The 21,831-nt window shown below is 35.3% G+C and overlaps 1 protein-coding gene across 6 annotated transcripts in view; it reads right to left on the bottom strand.

Annotated features, from left to right (window-relative positions):
* The window catches only part of WDR17 (WD repeat domain 17), a 93,626-nt gene extending 74,833 nt beyond the window's left edge, over nt 1–18,793 (bottom strand). For 3 of the 6 annotated variants that reach the window (XM_087418654.1, XM_014786229.2, XM_087418653.1), the window contains exons 1-3: nt 18,728–18,793; nt 6,814–6,942; nt 548–731 (exon numbers count right to left, since the gene is read on the bottom strand). In XM_087418654.1, the coding sequence (XP_087274780.1) occupies nt 548–731; nt 6,814–6,942; nt 18,728–18,793 (379 nt within the window). Of the gene's footprint in view, nt 1–547; nt 732–6,813; nt 6,943–18,727 lie in introns of those variants that run through there. The other 3 variants (XM_004428712.3, XM_087418656.1, XM_087418655.1) reach the window with 1 other exon arrangement.
* Between the last annotated feature and the right edge of the window lie 3,038 nt (nt 18,794–21,831).

The following is a 21,831-nucleotide window of genomic DNA, read 5'->3' as shown; positions in this document are numbered from 1 at the left end:
TTCTTAACTTCAGCATAATTTTGGAGTAAGATGCTAAGGAGAAAGAGTATAATGATTTTATTCAATTCACCAAGACCTATTTGTGTGAACTAGGACTTTCTATCTTGACCTAATTAAAAATACAGGAAAGAAACCAGCCCAGCAGGGCACTGACTATACGCATAATATTGTCCCAGCATGTTTCAGAAAGGAATAGAGTAATGAACAGGCAAGGCCATTTGTCTCATTAAGAAAATCTTATCTAATTACTATTTTTATATTTATTTTGGAAATTTTTGTTATATTTAAATATTAATACAATTATTTGGTATTGACTATGTTTTTAATTGATCAGTGTACTAAGCAAAATTATTCCACGAAATTTGGTTTCAATTTTGGACACAGGCACACACACAGTAATGAAATGGGAAATGTGTTTCTTACATTGATTACCAACAGAAAGTTTGAAAAACACTACTTTAAAATCTGAGCTGATTGAAATAAAATATTTTGCTTATTGAAATAAAAGTGTTTCATTCAATAAAATAAATCCCAGTTATAAATATACCTTTTGTATTGTCGAGCTTAACAACGACTTTTCGTTCTGCAACATTCCAAATGATCACTAAGTTATCGGTACTGCCACTTGCAAACAGATCAGGGTTATGTGGACACCAAGAGATAGCTGTGATAGTTTTTTTATGTTCAGACATAATTGCATGAAGTTTGAATTCATTATAATGGTGATCCAACTAAAAAAAATATATATAAAACATTTCAGTGCTCCTTTTTAGATGATACACTTTCCATTAATAACCACATTACCTTTAAAAAGCTACATACATGAAAATTAGTACACCTAATAACAGTAACACATTTCAAGCCTTGGTCTACTTTCAAGTGTATTCCATCAGCTGAAAGAAACCATTTAAAAACAAAAATGAGAGAATTGAAATGAAACATATTAATTTTAAAAACAAGTAAAAATAAATGTACATTTAAATATGGATAATAATTCAGAGATTTATTATATTTTCTAAGCTATATCTATTTATGAGGGGAAAAACTCCTTGCTTTTGGAAATCTTTTTTGCAATTTTTCACTTATATTTGAATCAAAAGAAATTTAGGGTAAATAAACTGCTCATTATTACATTACTAAGATGTCCAAAGTTTGCAGAGCAATGGTATCATTGGACCCGTCTGATGTTATTGCTTTTTGGATGGGGCATTATGTTGTGTTCCTATACGTGAGTGAACAAAAGGAATGGGCTAATTTTCCTATTTCCTTTGTAAATGTGCCATTGGTTAGTGGCTTAACTAATTTTTCTATCATTCTTAACATGTTTGGGATTATACTGTATATTTCATTTTGTTATACCTGGTTTTTCCCTTCAACACATAATGGCAGTATTCATAATAGTCAAGACTTGGAAACAACCTAAATGCCCACCAATGGATGAATGGATACAGAAGATGTGGTATATAAACACAATGGAGTATTATTCAGCCATAAAAATGATGAAATCTTGCCATTTGTCACAACATGGATGGACCTTGAGGGTATTATGCTAAGCAGAAATGTCAGACAAAAAAAGCCAAATACTATATAATGTGGAAGATAAAAAAACAACAACAACCAAACACATAGACACAGAGAATAGATAGGTGGTTACCAGAGTGGTGGGGGTAGGGAGAGGGCAAAAGGGGTAAAAGAGGCATATTTGAATGATGATGGATGGAAACTAGACTTTTGGTGGGGAACACAGTGTAGTCTACACAAAAGTCAAAATATAATGATGTACACTTGAAATTTATGTAATGTTTTAAACCAATGTTACCTCAATAAAAAGACAGAGAAAAAAACACACACAAGGAACCTTTGACATATAACATTACACTAGTTTCAGGTGTACAACATAAGGATTCGATATTTGTATATGTTGCAAAATGATCACCACAATAAGTCTGGTTAACATCTATCACCACACACAGTTACAAATATGTTTTTCTTGTGATGAGAACTTTTCAGATCTACTCTCTTGGCAACTTTCAAATACACAATACAGTATTATTAACGATAGTCATCATGCTGCACATTACACCCTTGTGACTTATTTATTTTATAACTGGAAGTTTTTACCTTTTGATCCCCTTCACCCATTTCACTTCCTCTCCCCCCACCTCTTGCAACAACCAATTTATTCCCTGTATCTATGAGCTCAGTTTTTGTTTTGTTTCGTTTTAGATTCCACATATAAGTGAGATCATATAGCATTTGTCTTTCTCTGTCTGACTTATTTCACTTAGCATAATGCCCTCGAAGTCCCTCCACATTATCGTACATAGTAAGATTTCCTTCATTTTTATGGCTGAATGATATTCCATTGTATGTCTATATAGCACATCTTCTTTATCCATTTATCCATCGATGGACGCTTAGGTTGCTTCCATGTCTTGGCTATCATAAATAACGCTGCAATGAACATGGGGGTGCATGTATCTTTTCGAGTTAGTGTTTTCGTTTCCTTCAGATATATTTCCAGAAGTGGAATTGCTAGATCATATGGTAGTTCTATTTTTAACTTTTTGAGGAACCTCCATACTGTTTTCCAGAGTGGCTGCACCAATTTACATTCCCACCAACAGTGCACAAGGGTGACTTTTCTCCACATCCTCACCAACACTTGTTATCTCTTGTCTTTTTTATAATAGTCATTCTAACAGGTGTGAGGTGATATCTCATTGTGATTTTGATTTGCATTTCCCTGATTACTACGATGTCAAGCACCTTTTCATGTACCTGTTGGCCATCTGGATGCCTTCTTTGGAAAAATGTTTATTCAGATCTTCTGCCCATTTTTTAATCAGATTGTTTGTTTTTTGTTATGGAACGGTATGAGTTCTTTATTTTGGACATTAACCCCTTATCAGATATATGATTTGCAAATATTTTCTCCCATTCAGTAGGCTGCCTTTTCACTATGTTGATGGTTACTTTGCCATGCAAAAGCTTTTTAGTTTGATGTAGCCCTACTTGTTTTTGTTTTTGTTGCCTTTGTTTTTGGTGTCAATGACTACCTTACTACCTGTTTTTATATCCTTTGTAGAACACACTTATTCCTGAAACATTTACTTATTTGTTTACTTATTTATTTTATGACATTTCCCTGCTCCCTATCCCTACTGAGATTATGAATTCCATGAGAAGATTTTGCCTGGTTTGTTCCTCGTTGCATTCCTAGTGCCTAGTAATGCTGGGCCAAGAGAAGAGATTCAGTTAATATTATTGAAAAAACAAGCCATCATGCCACTGTTCAGAATTCAAGCAACTTTTAACTTTTGCTATCACAAATAATGCCATAGTGAAGATCTCTGTACATAAAATTTTGACTAACGATCTAATTATTTCCTAAGGCTTTCTCTTCTATAATTTCTGGATCTCTTACTACTTGAACTTCAGCTATTCCTGAACAACTCTGGATGAAAATATTATTAAAGATAACCCAGTACCAATGGAGTTTTAATCTGCTTAGTATTGCAGCTATAATAATTTTAAGTTGGTCTGTTTAAATATATAAATGCATTTTCTGTACATTCAGGAATGAATAGGTTTGTAAGTTTTAAATTATTCAGTGATTTAAGTTACCTATGGTAGATATTGTGAATGTGTCTAATGCATCTAATAGAAAAAACTGCTATATAAGTCAGAAATTCAGTGGAGGAGTCTATAAATACAATAAATGTATGAAGAAGTTATGTTGCACATCAATGATCTTCATTGACTTTACAAATTATCCATATAGTATCTTAAGCACAATATAAAATACTAAACTATTTGTAGGGATTAATTTATTAATACATTCTTATTATATTTACAATTCAGTATTATGAAACTGTACTGTTAACGTTGAGTTAGATCATGAATTACTCTATTTTTAGAGTAGTTAAGACAATATATTAGTACATTACAATTCAATGGTTAAAGAAAAGTTCTTAAGGCATTTACAAGTATCATTTAACAGTTCACAAAAATCTGATAATACATGTCATTATACAGAGTGTGACAGACTATCAGACTTTCACTGTACATTGACATTAGTTGTTATTTAATAAACATTCCCTCTGAAAATAATTATATTATACATTAAATAGCATAATTTTCAAAGCACTTTAATTTAGATGATAATGTTTAAAGGAATATTTATTAATAAAAGTTTAATTAATGTTAATGTCACCATTTAATAACGTAATTTTCTATCTGCATACCTTGAAACAAGGTTTTACAGAGGACTCTCTAACGAACTGTCATATGAGTTTATTTGTATTAACCTCTAAATCGGTAATTTTCAGTCTTTAATGACATGCAAACTTTATATATAGGTTTTTTATATTAATAATTTTAGCTTAATCCTTAAAATATTCAAGTCATAAAATGTTATCATAAAACTTAAGACATATGCAAACGTGAAAAAAATTAAGGTCTGCCTTCATCCACTTTCTGACCTTCCTTACTCCTTAGAGGAATGGTTTGCCTTGCCTGATATGTTCTTCTTTAGGAGGAGATAAAAGACAAGAAGACAGGAACTTAGTCAGGGAGAAGTTTTCTAGGAGGAATTTGGGAGTGAGAAGCTTGGGAGGACATGCAGAGTGTAAAGGAGGTAGACAGGAAAAAAAAGGAGACCCTTAGAAGGGTTGCTGCTGTCTTCTGTATGGGGGGGATGGGAAGTAAAAAAAATGTGAGTTATATTGAAATTGCATTTTGATTGCTGGATATTTCCACAATCTTGAGGAATGGACTACCTAAAATCTTACTCTATATGGTGGAATATTAATTGGTTTATAGATTAATGCTATTATTTCTTAAATTTTCAATAAACTACAACACTATTAGTGATGAATGGGAATTTTTATTCCAGAATAACACAATAATTTTTTTCACTCTTAACTGAAATGAGTTCGTGTTTCAAGATTAAAAAAAAAATCATTCAAAAAACATTTAATGAGCCTCTACTAAGTGGCAGAGAGTATGCAATAAGTTGAGAATTCAAAGATGAGGAAGATTCATTCTGGTAAATGGAAGCATGTAAAGGCAGTCCATTTGCTGGGGTTCTTCACTAATAAGAGAGGAAAAAGCAGAACATGGAAAAGAGCTTACACACTTGAGCTGAGATTTGAAAGATGAGAAAATGTGCTCTGGACAGGCAGTGTAGGCAAACTGAAAAATGAGTGTAAGCAAAGGCAAGATATAAGAGTCTGAGAGGTTTTGGAAAACGCACTTATCTCAGGAGCTCTGGAGCACAAGGTGAGAGGGAAACAGACAGGGAGACTGCAAAAGAATGTCACACTAGGAAGTCTGGATGTTAATACTGAGGAATGAGGAGCAATGGAAGATTTAAAATTTTAGATTTGCACTACAGACGATTGATTTCACTGAAGGATAAATTAGAGGGAGTCAAAATAGAGGCAAAGAGAACAGTGGCGTAGCGGTTAGGTTTGCGGCTCCGCTTCAGCAGCCCAGGGCTCACAGGTTCCAATCCCAGGTGCGGACCCATGCACCGCTTGGCAAGCCATGCTGTGGCAGTGTCCCACATATAAAGTAGAGGAAGATGGGCATGGATGTTAGCCCAGGGCCAATCTTCCTCAGCAAAAAGAGGAAGATTGGCAACGGATCTCAGCTCAGGGCTAATTTTCCTCACCAAAAAAAAAAAAAAAGAGAGAGAGACAGACTTATAATAGTTCAGGTGAGAAGGATATAAAGAAGATAGTAAAAGGGGCTGGCCTGATGGCGCAAGCAGGTAAGTGTGCGCGCTCTGCTGCGGCAGCCCAGGGTTCACCGATTCGGATCCCGGGCGCGCACCGACGCACTGCTTGGCAAGCCATGCTGTGGCGGCGTCCCATATAAAGTGGAGGAAGACAGGCATGGATATTACCCCAGGGCCAGTCTTCCTCAGCAAAAAGAGGAAGATTGGCAGATGTTAGCTCAGGGCCAATCTTCCTCACAAAAAAATAAAATAAAATATAAAATAAATAAAATAAAAAAAAAAAGAAGATAGTAAAAGATACAAAATACTAGACTCATTCCTGGTGACCTGGGGTATAAGATGTGAGTAGAAGAGGGAGTCAGTGATAACTCTGACGTTGTGGTTTAGATACACGGTTAGCTGGTGACACGGAAATACTGACTCCGAGTTTAAGGAGAAAGAATGGACTTGAATTCAAGATGATTATGGCACCTCTATATGGATAAATTCAGAAGGCCATTGGCTCTATAGATTGCGAACTGATAAGAGACGTCTGGATGGAGCAAGGACATGGAAAAAAAGGAGTTATAAAGGTTTTTATCCAAAGAATATCTCAAAATATATTATATCTGAACTATTTTTAATATAATGATCTCTAATTCACTACCCACATTTTTCAACTAAGACAATTTTCTCATGTCAAATGTTGTTACTGAGCAAAGTTTGAAACAAAGGAATAAATGAATTCCATTTATTTATATGGTAATATAGTCAAAAAGAATTAAAAACTACTTACCCATCATTTATAAATGAGAACTTTTAATTCTCGAAGAAATTCTTTTTGATGAAAAGCACATAAAGGATTGTGAAATCAACTCAGATTTTGCTAATAATTTAATCTATGGTATAAGCATTTTCTAAAAGCTTGACTTGTAAAACCAATAGAATACAAATAGCAACAAAATATAAAATATATCAATACAATTATAGCATTAAGCTTTCCGCGTGACAGAGATTTAAAAATAAGTATTAATTAAATATTAATTTTACCTAATAAAATTAAAAATAACAAAGAATGGGTATTATTTTACCTGATAAACGTAGATGGCCAGGGTAGCACAATACGCAAACCTGTCTCCGTGGGCAGCACACACATCTTTGTTCCATGGCTGGCACCCGGCAGCCAGCAGTCCCACTTGCCTTACCTGGGACATGTTTGCCTCGAGAAACAAATGTGGAGAAATATCAGTCATTTTCATTATTCACTACACTTCCTCTTCATTGTTTTACATCTGTCTTCCTCAATCCTTATCTGTATGCCCTGAAAAACTTTTCTACTAGGACTATTAACCTCAATTTATACTTTCAGAGAACAGGAGCTTAAATCCCCAACTGTCTATAGACACCAAGGCAGTTATTTAAATTAGGCAAGAGATTATAAAACGATAAATGACAACTGACACTCGGCTGAGGGTTGGGAATCCCATAAGGAGTGATGGGGATGAGAGTGCAACAGAAGGCGCATACCCCATCTAAAGGGCTCTCGTACCGCTGGAGAAGGCCACCCCTGGCTGCCAGATTTACAGAACTTCCCAGAGAAACAGAACTACCCAGATTTTTATATAAAATGTACCAATTTTTAAATACTGGCAATTCATTCAGGGCAGCAAATGCATATTTCTATTTCCTATTTCCGCTTCTAGAAAAGATCTCTTCTTTTTTCCTCTTCTCTTTCTTCTCCAATTCTTTCTCTCTTCATCCCATTAAATCCCCTTATCTGAGTGGAACTAGTAATGTATTAACAAAAAAAGTAAAAATTATTTGAAGTGAAAATTGGCACGATGAAGAAACTGTGCCAACAGTCTTTGAGTGCTTACAAGTATTAAAAAACTGCTACAAAAATCCCCTTTCTTCCTCCTCTAATGACACCTGTATTTTCTCAGGCACTAGCATTCCAGATAAATAAAAAAGATATACACATTCTTTTTTTCAATTAGTAATGTTACAACCTTGTTACTTTTCACTGAAAATATGTATTATTTCAACCTCAATGTGAATTAAATAGGATTTTGTAGTTTATCCTTGGACTCTATGATTACTATTAATATCCATGTGTAAGTAAAAAAGCTTTCTGGTTTATGTTTAAACAAATTTTGAGTTTACATTTGGAAAAGAAACATAAGAGAAAGATATTTAAACATATTGGTAAAATGAAGTCATTTTTAAAATTTTCACTTCCTGCTAATTTTTTTTCACCTTTTTAAAAAATTAATAAGCTTTACTTTTTAGAGCAGTTTTAGGTTCCCAGCAAAACTGAGTGGAAATTACAGAGAGTTGCCATTCATCCCTGTCCCCTAATATGCACAACCTCCCCCACTATCAACACCCCCCATCAGAGTGGTACATTTGTTACAACAATGAACCTACACTGACACATCATAATCACCCAACGTCCACAGTTTACACTAGGGTTCACTCATGGGCTTCTACATTATACGGGTTTTGACAAATGTATAAGGACACGTAATCACCACTGTAGTATTGTACAAGATAGATTGCTGCCCTCTGTGTTCTGCCTATTTTTTTCTCCCTCCCTCCTAACCCCTGTCTCTATAGTTTTTCTTTTTCCAGAATGTCATATAGTTGGAATAATACAGTATATAATCTTTTCAAATTAGCTTCTTTCACTTAGTAATATGCATTTAAGTTTCCTCCATATCTTTTCATGACTCGATAGCTCATTTATTTATAGCACTGAATAATATTTCATTGTCTGGATGTACCCCTGTTTATGCATCCATTCACCTATTGAAGGACATCTTGGTTGCTTCCAAGTTTTGGCAATTATGACTAAATCTGCTATAAACACCTATGTGCAGGTTTTTGCGTAAATAACAAGGAGTGCACCATTTTGCATGCCCACCAGCACTGAATGAGAGTTCCTGGTGCTCCACATCTTCACCAGCCTTTGGTGTCGTCAGTGTGTTGGATAGGTCATTCTAACAGGTTTGTAGTAGTATCTCATTGTTGTTTTAATTTGCAATTCCCTAATAAGTTAGCATGTTGGACATCTTTCCATACACTTACATGCCATCTATCTCCTTCAGTGAGGTATCTGTTCAAGTCTTTTGCCCATTTTTTAAATCAGGTTGTTTGTTTTCTTATTGTTGAATTTTAATAGTTCTTTGTATATTTTGGATAACAGTTCTTTTTTAAAGGGTCTGTGGCAAATATTTTCTCCAAGTCTGTGGCTTGTCTTCTCATTCTCTTAACATTGTCTTTCACAGAAGTTTTAATTTAATTAAGTTCAGTTTATCAATTGTTTCTTTCATAGATCTTTGGTGCTGAATCAAAAAATTCACGGCCATGCCCAAGGTCACCTAGTTTCTCTTATGTTATCTTCTAGGAGTTTTATACTTTTGTGTTTTACATTTAGGTCTATGATCCATTTTGAGTCAATTTTTGTGAAGGGTATAACGTCTGTGTCTAGATTCATTTTTTTCCATGTGGATGTCCAGTTTTTCCAGAACAATTTGTTGAAAAGAGTATCTTTTCTCCGTTGCATTACCTTTGCTCCTTTGCTGAAGATCAGCTGACTATACTTATGTGGGTGTACTTCTGGGCTCTCTATTCTGTTCCATTGATCTATTTGTCTAATCTTTCATCAGGACTACACTCTATTGATTACTACAGCTTTACACTAAGACTTGAAGTCGGGTAGTGTCAGTCCACTGACTTGGTTCTTCTCCTTCAACATTGTTGGCTAATTTGGGTCTTTTGCCTATTGATATAAATTTTAGAACCAGTTTGTCAAGATACATAAAATAACTTGCTGGGATTTCGATTGGGATTGTGTTGAATCTATAATTCAAGTTGGGAATAACTGACACCTTGATGCTATTGAGTCTTTCTATCCCTGACCATGGAATCTCTCTTCATTTATTTAGTTCTTTTTTGATATCTTTCACCAGACTTTTATAGTTTTCCTCATATAGATTTTGTACATATTTTGTTAGATTTATATCTCAGTATTTCATTTTGGGGGTGCTAATGTAAATGATAATGTGTTTTTAATTTCAAATTCCACTTGATCATTGCTAGTATACAGGAAAGTGATTGGCTTTTGTGTATTAACCTTGTATCCTAAAATCTTGCTATAATTGCTTATTAGTACCAGGAATTGTTTTGTTGATTCTTTCAGATTTTCTACATAGACACTAATGTCATCTGTAAACAAAGACAGTTTGATTTCTTCCACGCCAATCTGTATACCTTTTATTTCCTTCTCGTGTCTAGTTACATTAGTTAGAACTTCCAGTACAATGCTGAAAAGCAGTGGTGAGAGCAGACATTCTTGCCTTGTTCCTGATCTTAGCAGGAAAGCATCGAGTTTCTCACCATTAAGTATGATGTTAGCTGCAGGTTTTTTTGTAGATGTTCTTTATCAAGTTGAGGAAGTTTCTCTCTATTCCTAGGTTTCTGAGAGTTTTCATCATGAAGGAGTGTTGGATTTTGTCAAATGCTTTTTCAGCATCTATTGATATGATCACGTCATTTTTTCATCTTTAGCCTGTTGATGTGATGGATTACATGAATTGATTTTTGAATGTTGAACCAGCCTTGCACACCTCACATAAATCCCACTTATTTTTGGTGTATGATTCTTTTTATACTTTGTTGGATTTGATTTGCTAATATTTTGATGAGGAATTCGGTATCTACGTTCATGAAAGATATTGGTCTGTAGTTTTCTTTTCTTGTAATGTCTTTATCTGGTTTTGATATAAGGGTATTGCTGGCCTCACAGAATGAGTTATAAAGTATTCCCTCTGCTTCTATCTTCTGGAAGAAATTGTAGAGAACTGGTATAATTTCTTCCTTAAATGTATGGCAGAATTCACCAGTGAACCCATCTGGGCCTGGTGGGGTTTTAGAAGGTAAATTCGTTCTGGTACCAATTCCAATGTGTGTGTTGGGGGGTTCCCTCACACTACCAACAACAAGCAATTCTCCGGACACCAGCTGGATGTCCAAAAATTAAATTCAATTCTGACACCATCTACCCAGAGATAGCATCAATTCCACAGGTTGAGGGTTCAGTCCTACAAGACTGCCCCTCCACTTCAGATGCCAATCGAAAGTCAAGGCTGTTACCCATGCTTCTGACTGACCAGCTACAAATTGGAGGTTCCAACAATCCCCTCCAACTCAAAGATGCCAATTCCAAGTGCAGGCTGTTACCTGTACTTTTGAATAACTGGCTATAAATCAAAGGTTCCCACAGCCGTCTCCTTGGGTTAGATTAATTTGCTAGAATGGCTCACAGAACTCAGAGAAACATTTTACTTATGACATTCCTAGTTGATTACAAAAGTATACAATTCATGAACAGCCAGATGAAATAGAAGCATAGGGCAAGGTATGTAGGAAGGGGCATGGAGCTTCCATGCCCTCTCCAGACATGCCATTCTACCCCAATCTCCACATGTTCACCAACCTGGAAGCTCTCCAAACCCTGTCCTTTTGGGTTTTTGTGGAGGCTTCATTACATAGGCATGATTGATTAAATCATTGGCCACTGGTGATCATTCAACCTCCAGTCCCTCTCCCCTTCCCAGAGGTAAGGGAGTGAGACTGAAAGTTCCAACTCTCTAAAGGTTGACTCCATTGACACCCAGCCCCCATCCTTGGGTGCTTTCCAAAAGTCATCTTATTAACATAAAAAAAAAGGCACCTTTATCACTCTCAACACTTAGGAAATTCCAAAGGTTCTGAGAGCTCTGAGCCAGGAACTGTGGACCAAGACCAGATATACACGAGAAATATATTTTGGTCACCTGAATGACCAAATATACATTTCTTATAAGTCACAATATCACAGAAGGTTATGAATTATTGATTCAATTTCTTTAATAGATACAGGCCTATTCAGATTGTCTATTTCTTATTGTGTAAGTTTTGGCAAATTGTGTCTTCAAAGAATTAGTCCATTTCATCTAGGTTGTCACATTTATGGGCATAGAGTTGTTCATAGGATTCCTTTATCCTTTGACTGTCCATGGGATCTGTAGTGACGTCCCCTCTTTCATTACTGATATTAGTAATATGTTCCTTCTCTCTTTTCTTCTTAATTAGCCTTGCTAGAAGCTTATTGATTCTATTGATCTTGTCAAAGAAGTAGCTTTTAGTTTTGATGATTTTCTCTATTGATTTTCTATTTTCAATTTCATTAATTTCTGCTCTAAATCTTATTTCCTTTTTTCTGCTTGCTTTAAATTTAATTTGCTCTTCTTTTTCTAGTTTCTTAAGGCAGAAGCTTAAATGATTGATTTTAGATCTTCCTTCCACACTACTCTATGTATTAAATGCTATAAATTTCCCTCTAAGTGCTGCTTTTTCTGCCTCTCATAAATTTTAAGTTATATTTTCAATTTCATCTAGTTCAAAATAGTTTTTAATTTCTCTTAAGAGTTCTTTGATCCATGTGTTATCTAGAAGAGTTTAATCTCTAGATATTTGGGGATTTTCCAGCTCTCCTTCTGTTATGTATTTCTAGTTTCATTCCATTGTCATCTGAGAGCACACACTGTATTACATCTATACTTCTACATTTGGTAAGACGTGTTTCATGGCCCAGAATATGGACTATCTAGGTGAATGCTCCAGGTGAGCTCGGGAAGAATGTGTAATCTGTTGTTGTTGGATGAATTTGCCTAGAGATGTCAATTATACCCAGTTGATTGAAGGTATTGTTGAGTTCAACTATTTGAACCTTACTGATTTCCTGTCTGCTAGATCTGCTCAGTTCTGATGGAGAGGTATTAAAGTCTCCAACTATAAGAGTGGGTTCATCTATTTCTCCTTGCACTTCTATCAGTTTTTGCCTCATGTATTATGATACTCTGTTGTTAAGGTACATACACATTAAGGATTGTTATGTCTTCTTGGAGTATTGACCCCTTTATCATTATGTAATGTCCCTCTTTATCCCTGATAACTTTCCTTGCTCTGAAGTCTATTGTCTGAAATTAATATAGATATACTCATTTCCTTTGATTAGTGTTCAGAAGGTATATCTTTCTTTCACCCTTTACTCTTAATCTATATGTGTCTTTAATGTGAGTTTCTTGTAGACAACATATAGTTGGGTCTTTTTTTTAATCCACTTGGACAATCTCTGACTCTAACTGGTGCACTTAGACTGTTGACATTCAAGGTAATATTGATATAATTGGATTAACATATATCATATTTTTACTGTTTCAATTTGTTGCCCTTGTTCTTCGTTCCTATTTTTGCCTTTTACACTTTTTCTTCTCTTTGTAGTTTCAATTGAACACTTTACGTACTTCAATTTTTTTCTCCTTCCTTAGCATATCAATTATACCTCATTTTAAAAAAGTTTTAGTGGTTGTCCTAGACTTTGCAATCTATATTTACAACTAATCCAAGTCTCCTTTCAAATAACACTATACCGCTTCTTGGGTAGTACGAGTACCTTATAATAGCAAAAAATCCCTAATTCCTCCTTCCTATCTTTTGTATCATTGCTGTCATTCATTTCACTTACACATAAGCATACATAACACAGATATATGTATATATGTGTGTGTTGGATGTGTGTGTATATATATACACACATAAGCATACATAATCAAACACATCGTTGCTGTTTTTATTTTGGACAAACTGTTATTTGTTAGATCAATTAAGAATAAGACAATAAAAGCTTTTATTTTATTTTCCCTTATTCATTCTCCAATGTTCTCCCTTTGTTTATGTAGATCTGAGTTTCTGACCTACATTATCTACCTCTCTCTGAAAGAACTTCTTTTAACATTTCTTGCAAGGCAGGTCTACTGGCAACAAATGCCCAAATTTTTGTTTGTCTGAAAAAGCCTTTTTTTCTCCTTCACTGTTTTTTTTTTCTTTTTTTTTGTGAAGAAGATCAGTCCTGAGCTAACATCCGATGCCAATCCTCCTCTTTTTTGGCTGAGGAAGATTGGCCCTGAGCTAACATCCATGCCCATCTTCCTCTACTTTATATGGGATGCCGCCACAGCATGGCTTGACAAGTGGTGCATCGGTGCGCACCGGGGATCTGACCCCACGAACCCCAGGGCAGCCAAAGCGGATCACACGCACCTAACTGCTTGCACCACTGGGCCGGCCCATTCTCCTTCACTTTTGAAGAATAATTTCACAGGGTACAGATGTCTAGGCTAGTGTTTTATTTCTCTTAACACGTTAAATATTTCCCTCCATTCTCTTCTTGCTTGCACGGTTTCTGAGAAGTCAGATGTAATTCTTATCCTTGCTCCTCTAAAGGTAAGGTGTTTATTTCCTCTGCTTCTTTCAAGATTTTTTCTTTGTCTTTGATTTTCTGTAGATGGAATACGATTTGCCCAGATGTAGTTTTTTTGGCATTTATCCTGCTTGGTGTTCTCTAAGCTTCCTGGATCTGTAGTTTGGTGTCTGACATTAATTTGGGAAAATTCTAAGTCATTATTGCTTCAGTTATTGCTTCTGTTCCTTTTTCCCTTTCTTCTTCTTCTGGTATTTCCATTATGTGTATGGTATGCCTTTTGTAGTTGTTTCACAGTTCCTGGATATTCTGTGCTGGTTTTTTCTCTTTGCTTTTCAGATGTGGAAGTGTCTACTGTCATATCTTCAAGCTCAGAGATTCTTTCCTCAATCATGTCCAGTCTACTAACGAGCTCAATAAAGGCATTCTTGATTTCTACTATAGTGTTTCTGATCTCTAGCATTTCTTTTTGATTCCTTCTTAGAATTTCCATCTCTCTGCTTAAATTATCCAACTGTTCTTGCATGTTATCTACTTTTTCCATTAAAGCCCTAGCAGATCAATCAGTTTCTTAAAATCCTTTGATAATTCCCACATTCCTGCCATATCTGACAGCATCTGGTTCTGATGCTTGTTTAATCTCTTTAAACCGTGTTTTTTGCCTTTTAGTATGCCTTGTAATTGTTTGTTGAAAGGAGGACACAATGTACTGGGTAAAAGAACTGTAGTAAATCAAGCTTTAGTGATATAGTGTTAAGTTGTGGGAGGACAGGAAGCATTCTCTAGTCCTATGACTAGGTCTCTGTCTTTTGCTGAGGCTGTGCCTGTGGAATGCGAATTTCACCAGTGATTCTTGGTTTTTTTTTGCCCCTTAGGTGGGACAGGATGGCTAGAGGGGGCTAGAATTGGGTATTTCCCTTCCCCCAGGTGGGTGAGGCTCTGGTAAAATAGTTTCTCCTGAGGGCAGCCTTGTTAAGAAGAACAGAAGGCACTGGCATATTTCACAGTGGTTCCTTTTCCTCTCCTCCTGCCAGAAGCATGAAGCGATTTTCTCTGATAGTCACTGTGATGACCTGGTAGAGGTCCTGGAGGTAAAACTCACAAAAGCTTGGGGGCCTCCCTGCAGGCTTTCACTCTCATGCATGCTGCATGAGCCTCCAGCAACTCATCAGTTACAGCTCAGGTTTTCCTGCTCTGGCTCTGGCTCCCGCAGAGGTGTCTGCTCCACTATGCTGTGACGCTCTGTAACTGCCTGTTTGTCTCTCCTGTTTTGGGGGCAGCAGTTTGCCTTGTGACCTCACTTCTCTTATGGATCTAAGAAGAGCTGTTGATTTTTCAGTTCATTCACCTTTTTTATTGTTTTAGCCCAGAGTGAAAACTTCTAAGCTCCTCACATGTGGGGCTGGAAACTAGAAGTCCCTCTTCTAACTCTTGATTTATTAAAACCAAATTACTTTGAAATCCATGCCAACACATTTTTACTTTAACTGTCAGTGTACCTTGATTTACTACTTTTTCAATTCCAAATTTTGATATATAAACATTACAACATTGTCACATAATTTAGTATGCCCTTGTTTGTTCCTAAGCAGCTTTTATAAGGCTTACAGTCCCATTACTTAAATACTTTTTAAATTCAGAGTTGAATAAATAGGACAAAACAAATAGCAGCTTATTAAAAAAAACTACGATTTTGAAGGAAATTCATTCGATATTAAATATATGAATACTATTGCATTTATAAATCTGAATTATGTATTTAAACTGGTAGTGTTTGAAACTTCTAGATTATTTTTCAAAAGTATTATAAAATACTTCATAGTATTTATTAAATGATATTTACAGTTGCCAAGGAGATAAAAAGAAATGTCCAGAAGCTTTTGTTATCTTTGTAGTCAGCATGAATGGTTACACAATTAATGATTCTGTATTACTGAAAATAGAGTATGTTCAACTGAAGATCCTATTCTAAATAATGAAATGTCCATTTCAAAATATATTAAATATAAATCCTACAAAATATGTCATATATATAAGTAAATAAATATATTTTAACTGTATGTGACAGGTAATTACATGTTTCAGATAAATATTATCTACCATTTTTTACCCTTACTTTAGAATATGCTTCATTTTTATGTGAATGACAGAATTTCCATGTCCATTCTAAAGATCTGTTGCTTCAGAAAATATAATCTTTTTGGCCCAGAAACAATACACAAACTTTAAAAATGAAGTACTAAACTTTGTAGTTCACTGAATAATGCAGATTTATAAAGGATTCAGGAAGAAAGTCTGAGCATTGTGTCACCCCACATGCAACTGACAGTGTCAGTAGCCTAGCAACTACAGCCCTGGGAGAGATATTATTTTTATTTTTTTAACCTAAATTCAATTTTTGGCTTCAATCTCATCTTATATGAAATACACCCACACATAGACACACATTATAATTACAGGGAAGATGCTTTGCACAGTAAGTATATGAGATGTAAAAAAATAAGTGAAAAGAGTATATTTACATTAGATTTGTATAAAATTAAAGCTCACTTTTGAATATGAAAGAGTGTTATATGAAATAATCATAATGAAATTTAACATACAGTTATATAGAGTTACAACACTGCCAAAATTAAATTATAAAACTAAGTTAAAATTAAGTTCATATATATGTGTTTGTGTATCTGTAGAAATATATACATATAGCATAAATATTAATTATATCAAAGTATAAAGGCCAATTTCGTGCTCTAAAGATCAAACTCACACTTGTATGTGATTTTTCAAACACTGCATTTCTAAATGATAATTTCTAACTCAAAAATCCAACTTATCTCTTCCTGGGAACATTTTTAAAAAACACTGTATTGAAAAATTTGCTATGCTGAGTGCTAATTATATAGAGGATATATGTACATACACATTATCTGAAAAATAATAGCTGGATTTTAGATGAAATTAAAGTCAATATTCATGTGCCTGTGCCAATTTTCATTATTTAGAATAAGATCTTTCATTCTCATCTAAGTCTGTATACAAACTGATCAAAATTTGAACCAGAAGAAGCTCAAACTCATGAAGACGATATGGTAATTTTAGGGTCGAACTATATCTGTATATAAAAACAGCTATTCTTAATATGTCTCAGAACCAGGAATTCATCTATAAAGGCTAATGCTTGTACTAGAGGACAGACTGGAGTTATGGTGGAGGGAAAGATTTTTGAATTCTCATAGTCTCCATGAACTGCCCCAAAGTCACTATAAAGGAACACACAATTTTAGTTAAAAGCGTTTTTCTTAAAACCGTCACTCCTCTCCTCCCAAATTAGACTACCTGCCATTGAGAAATATATGGACTGCACTTGAAAAGACATCTTCTGTTTTAACATCAGAAATGTATTTGTTATTACATTTAAAATGCACATGCACAATACAAACAGAAGATGTTGGCATTGTAGTGTGTGCACATATGTACGTGTGTATGTGGGGGGAGGGGTGTCCAGTGGGACGTGGAATGCTACTATTAAACTTAAAAGCCAAAATATTTCCATCATTTACAGATAAGGCGTGAATTCAGGATGGAAAGACACCCACTAAATCTCAACCTCTTTCCTGAAGAATGCTTTAGGATTCACAGTGGGAGGATTATTCTCCAGAGTTAGATATTAACTGGCTCCAGAGAGGTTTAGAAGCTTGCTTCACAGCTGAAGAAAAAAAAAAAAATCTGAAAAACAGCCCAAGAGGCAAGAGGCTTTAAACTGCTGAGGATTTACAATTAAAAAGATAATTAAAAAGAAGTAAAATACTGAGAAAATATCTTTGAAGGATGTGATTAGAATGGGAACCTGAAGAAGTAACGAGGAAGACAAATTCAGTAGTGCATATCTTTAGTAGCATATGCTCTTAAACATCAATGGGGAAAAAGCTGGTGGAACTACAGAAAGGGATTCCGGCTCTTTTGTTCCACTCATTAATGAAAAGAAAAATCTACAAATTGCCTTCATTTAAATAATGAAAAATCTTCCATTAAAAAGGTGAAAGTAATCAAAGAGAAATCGTATATTATTCTAAACTAAATCCATTTCAATAAGGTATATTTTCAAATAGCAGTTTTCTACCAGTGCTATAGTAGAGCAGAACAACTATCTTCAAAATACTATGCCCAAGTTGCCATAGTAACAGTGAAAATCCTTTTGAAACATAATTAATTGCCTAAAAATTTATCAAATGGAGCATGGCACTCTCCTTCAGAAAATTTTTGCATTTCATTTACAATATTATTATAGTACACAGTACCATCAAACACATCTTCTATTTCATTAAATGTTTTTCTTTATGTAAAATGACTTTGTTGAACTTATTGCTATTTTTGTACATTAATCTCATCAGAAAGAATTATATTTTATATTTAAAGCCTAGAGACAATCTGAATTGAATTGACAATCTGAAAACATTAAGAATTCATTTGAAACCAGGATAGGAAAAAAATGCTTTTTCTTCAATGTATAATTATGACTATCCTTATATATTATCTTTTTACCTCTGCTTTTAAATCTATCAAATAAGTATTTTATTTACCCTCAGAATTTTCCAATGCAAAAATGTCCACAATATAAATGACACAGAAATACAGCAGCATGAAAAGTAAAGCAGGAAAAAAACAAAGAAAATTATAATTACAACATAAATATATCTTACTCTTTGTAGTCCTTCATACCAATCATCTTGCTCAAACCAATTTGAAATGTAAGTCATCCAAGCCATAGAATGTTTCTACTTTAACCAAGGCAATTGGAAACTCAGCATCAGAATAGCCAGCACCTAAGGTAACAATAATGTATTTCAACCACAGAGCTTTACCAAAATCTGTGTTGCCAAATGTTGTTCAGCACAAGAAGCTAGAAGTACACAAACATTTCAGCTGAAACGGTTTTAATAGTTTACAAATAACAGTATCTATAAAAATTGTGCTAAACTAGAAAAATGTAAGCTTATATTCAAACATGAAAAGAAATCAAATAATTATGTTGATGTACCAGAGAATGTACAGTACCAGAGAATGCTTTATCAAATATTTTATTTGATAAATAAAGCCTTCCAGTTTTTATTCTAAAAAACATCTTAGATTTAACTTTTGAAAGAAATAGGCAAATTATTTCTAAAAGTTACCAAGTTAAAAATAAGGAATCCAGAAAAACCACAACACAACAGGAAGCAGAAAATTAGTTCCATTTTCAACCTTAAGAGTTGGACAGAAAGCTAGAAGAAAGCTTTTAGGTTAAAAGGTGGAAAATGACAAGGTGAACCCTGTATTTCTATTTGCTTCCAGCTCCATTCTTGAGAGTTAAATCGTTTAAACAATTAGCTGACTGCTAACTACTTAAGTGCCTTGAAAAGTTCAGAGACAGCACATCACTGAAGAGAGTCTAACACATTCAAGAGAGAGTCAAAAATCACATGAATTTGATTTCATTTTAGTTTTACTCACTTCTGGAAGAAATTATTTACTAGCCATGTTAAAAAAAGATTTCTTGGTATACTGGAGAATATTTGGACTTCAAAATATCCTCCATAAAGTTTAGGTGCTTCGCCCAACATGTGACAGGTTCTGAGGGATCTTTTCCTGACCAAACTCATCGAACCTTTACACCTCAGTGAAGAAAAAAGAAAGGAAGGGAGGGAGCGGGGAATGGGAAAGAGAGGGGCAGAAAGAAAAATAAAATAGGGCCGCCTGGTGGCGCAAGCGGTTAAGTGTGCGCGCTCCACTGCGGCGGCCCGGCGTTCGATCTAGTTCAGATCCCAGGCGCGCACCGACGCACCGCTTGGCAAGCCATGCTGTGGCGGCGTCCCATATAAAGCAGAGGAAGATGGGCACGGATGTCAGCCCAGGGCCAGTCTTCCTCAGCAAAAAAACAGGAGGATTGGCTGATGTTAGCACAGGGCTGATCTCCTCACAAAAAAAAAAAGAAAAAGAAAATAATTTGAGTAACTTGAGTGTTTCATTCTTCACATCCAACATGTAAGATAGCTTGTACTCTGGCACAGAAAGATAGATATACGTGTATGACATATAAATATCACTGCAGCTTAGTAAGAACAGCCTTGTCTCTGCTCTAAAAATTTATCAAATGGAACAACATGCATTCTTCTTCAGAATTCTTCTTCTTCCTTTTTCTCTAGAAATATTTTCAATAATATCTGCTTGAAGCCTCAGGTCAAAATGCTTGGGAAGAGGCTCTCGCTTCCACAGGAAGTTTCAGAACCATTACAATCTCTTGCTTAATTTGTTTACATGTTGATGACATCCCTGAATCAGTCCTGCCCTTTGAGTTCCCACAGAGCCCTGGGCTCCTGCCTATCTGCTCAGAATGTGACTCTCCTGCACCGTCCTACCCTCTGGATCTGCCATCACGCCCCTCCCGACACCCCTGCCACTGCTGTCTCTCTTGTCTATTGTTTATCCTGTTTTGGGTTACAATTCTGCGTCTATGTCCCGCCTTAAACTTTTGGCCCCACCTTGAACCTAAATCTAGCACTTGTACAACAACTCTACCTTGCCACTTTTTCAGTGGTTCCAGTCTCTCTTCTAATACGCTCAACCTACTTCTACCCACGCCAAGCTCCTAAACTCTGTTTCAAACTCATTACTAAACTGAGATCCCTCAGCCTTTTATCAGGTAATCTCAACAGGAACATGTGTAAAGCTTAGCTTATCTCTTTCAAGTGAGGCTTCCCCTTTCTATCACTCCCAAACATTCTTTACTTTCTCCTGCATTCCCCATTCCAGTGACTATCATAGCACTCTAGACAGTAACCCCAGAGAAAAAAGTCGCCATCTTTGCTTATTTCATCATCTTCCCCTCTCACTACATTTGATCACCAAGTCTTATCAAGCTATCTTTACAATGTCTCTTCAAAAGGCCCCTCTCTCCATCCCTAATGCCACTGTTTGAGCGAAACCCCTCATCATGTCTTGTATAAACTAATGAAGTAGTTTACTTACTAATCTCCCTGCTTTCACTGTAATTCCTAAACATGTTCCATACTGTCATGACTTTATGCCTTGAAGTTTTTAAATGTTTTTGCCTGAGCTGTCCTTCCCCTTCCTCTTTTGCTGTGAATAATGAGCTCTTTCATATTTAGGGTCTTTCAAGACCCAACCTAAATATCCCTCTTCTTCGAAGCCTTTCTCAAATGCACCAAATCCCTCCTCTGTGTTCCTTTAAATCTATATTTGTGTGCATTGTGTAGATATAAATTATGAGTTCCCCAAGGCATGCCTTATTCACACCTGTATAGAAGATACAAAATGTTTGTTGAGTGACTCGACATGTGCAGGGCTAGAAGAGTCTGTCAACTAGTGGCAGTTCACATGAACTGATGGTACATCTCACTGAAACTTCGAAAGGGTCTAAAGAAATGAATCCCAGTGACAGGTAATATACTCACGAACAAGTGAAATGGGATTACTATTCAATTCCTTGTAAGGAAATGGCTAACCAAATCATTTAAGAAATTGTTTTTAAAACGGTAAAATAAAATGCAAACTTGAATTGGTAAAATTATTTTATAATCATTCCAGGTACCAAGGATGTATTTAATATACCCTTGAAAATCCAATGTAGTTAATATTAATACTTTGTTTGTGGGGCACACAATAGTCTTTATGTCTTATTTCCTGGTATTTTTCCATGAGCGCTATTTACCATATTTGCAAGAATTAGGAAAAGCAAAACATTTCACATCATGTAATCTCAGATGAAATATTATCTTACACAGAAAGACATATTTCCTGGCTGTCC

Source organism: Ceratotherium simum, chromosome 28 (genome assembly GCF_057802395.1).
Source record: "Ceratotherium simum simum isolate JZ-2026a chromosome 28, ASM5780239v1, whole genome shotgun sequence".
Classification (NCBI taxonomy): Eukaryota; Metazoa; Chordata; class Mammalia; order Perissodactyla; family Rhinocerotidae; genus Ceratotherium; species Ceratotherium simum.
The sequence above is the reverse complement of the archived record's forward strand: the minus strand, read 5'-3'. Positions and strand labels throughout refer to the sequence as shown.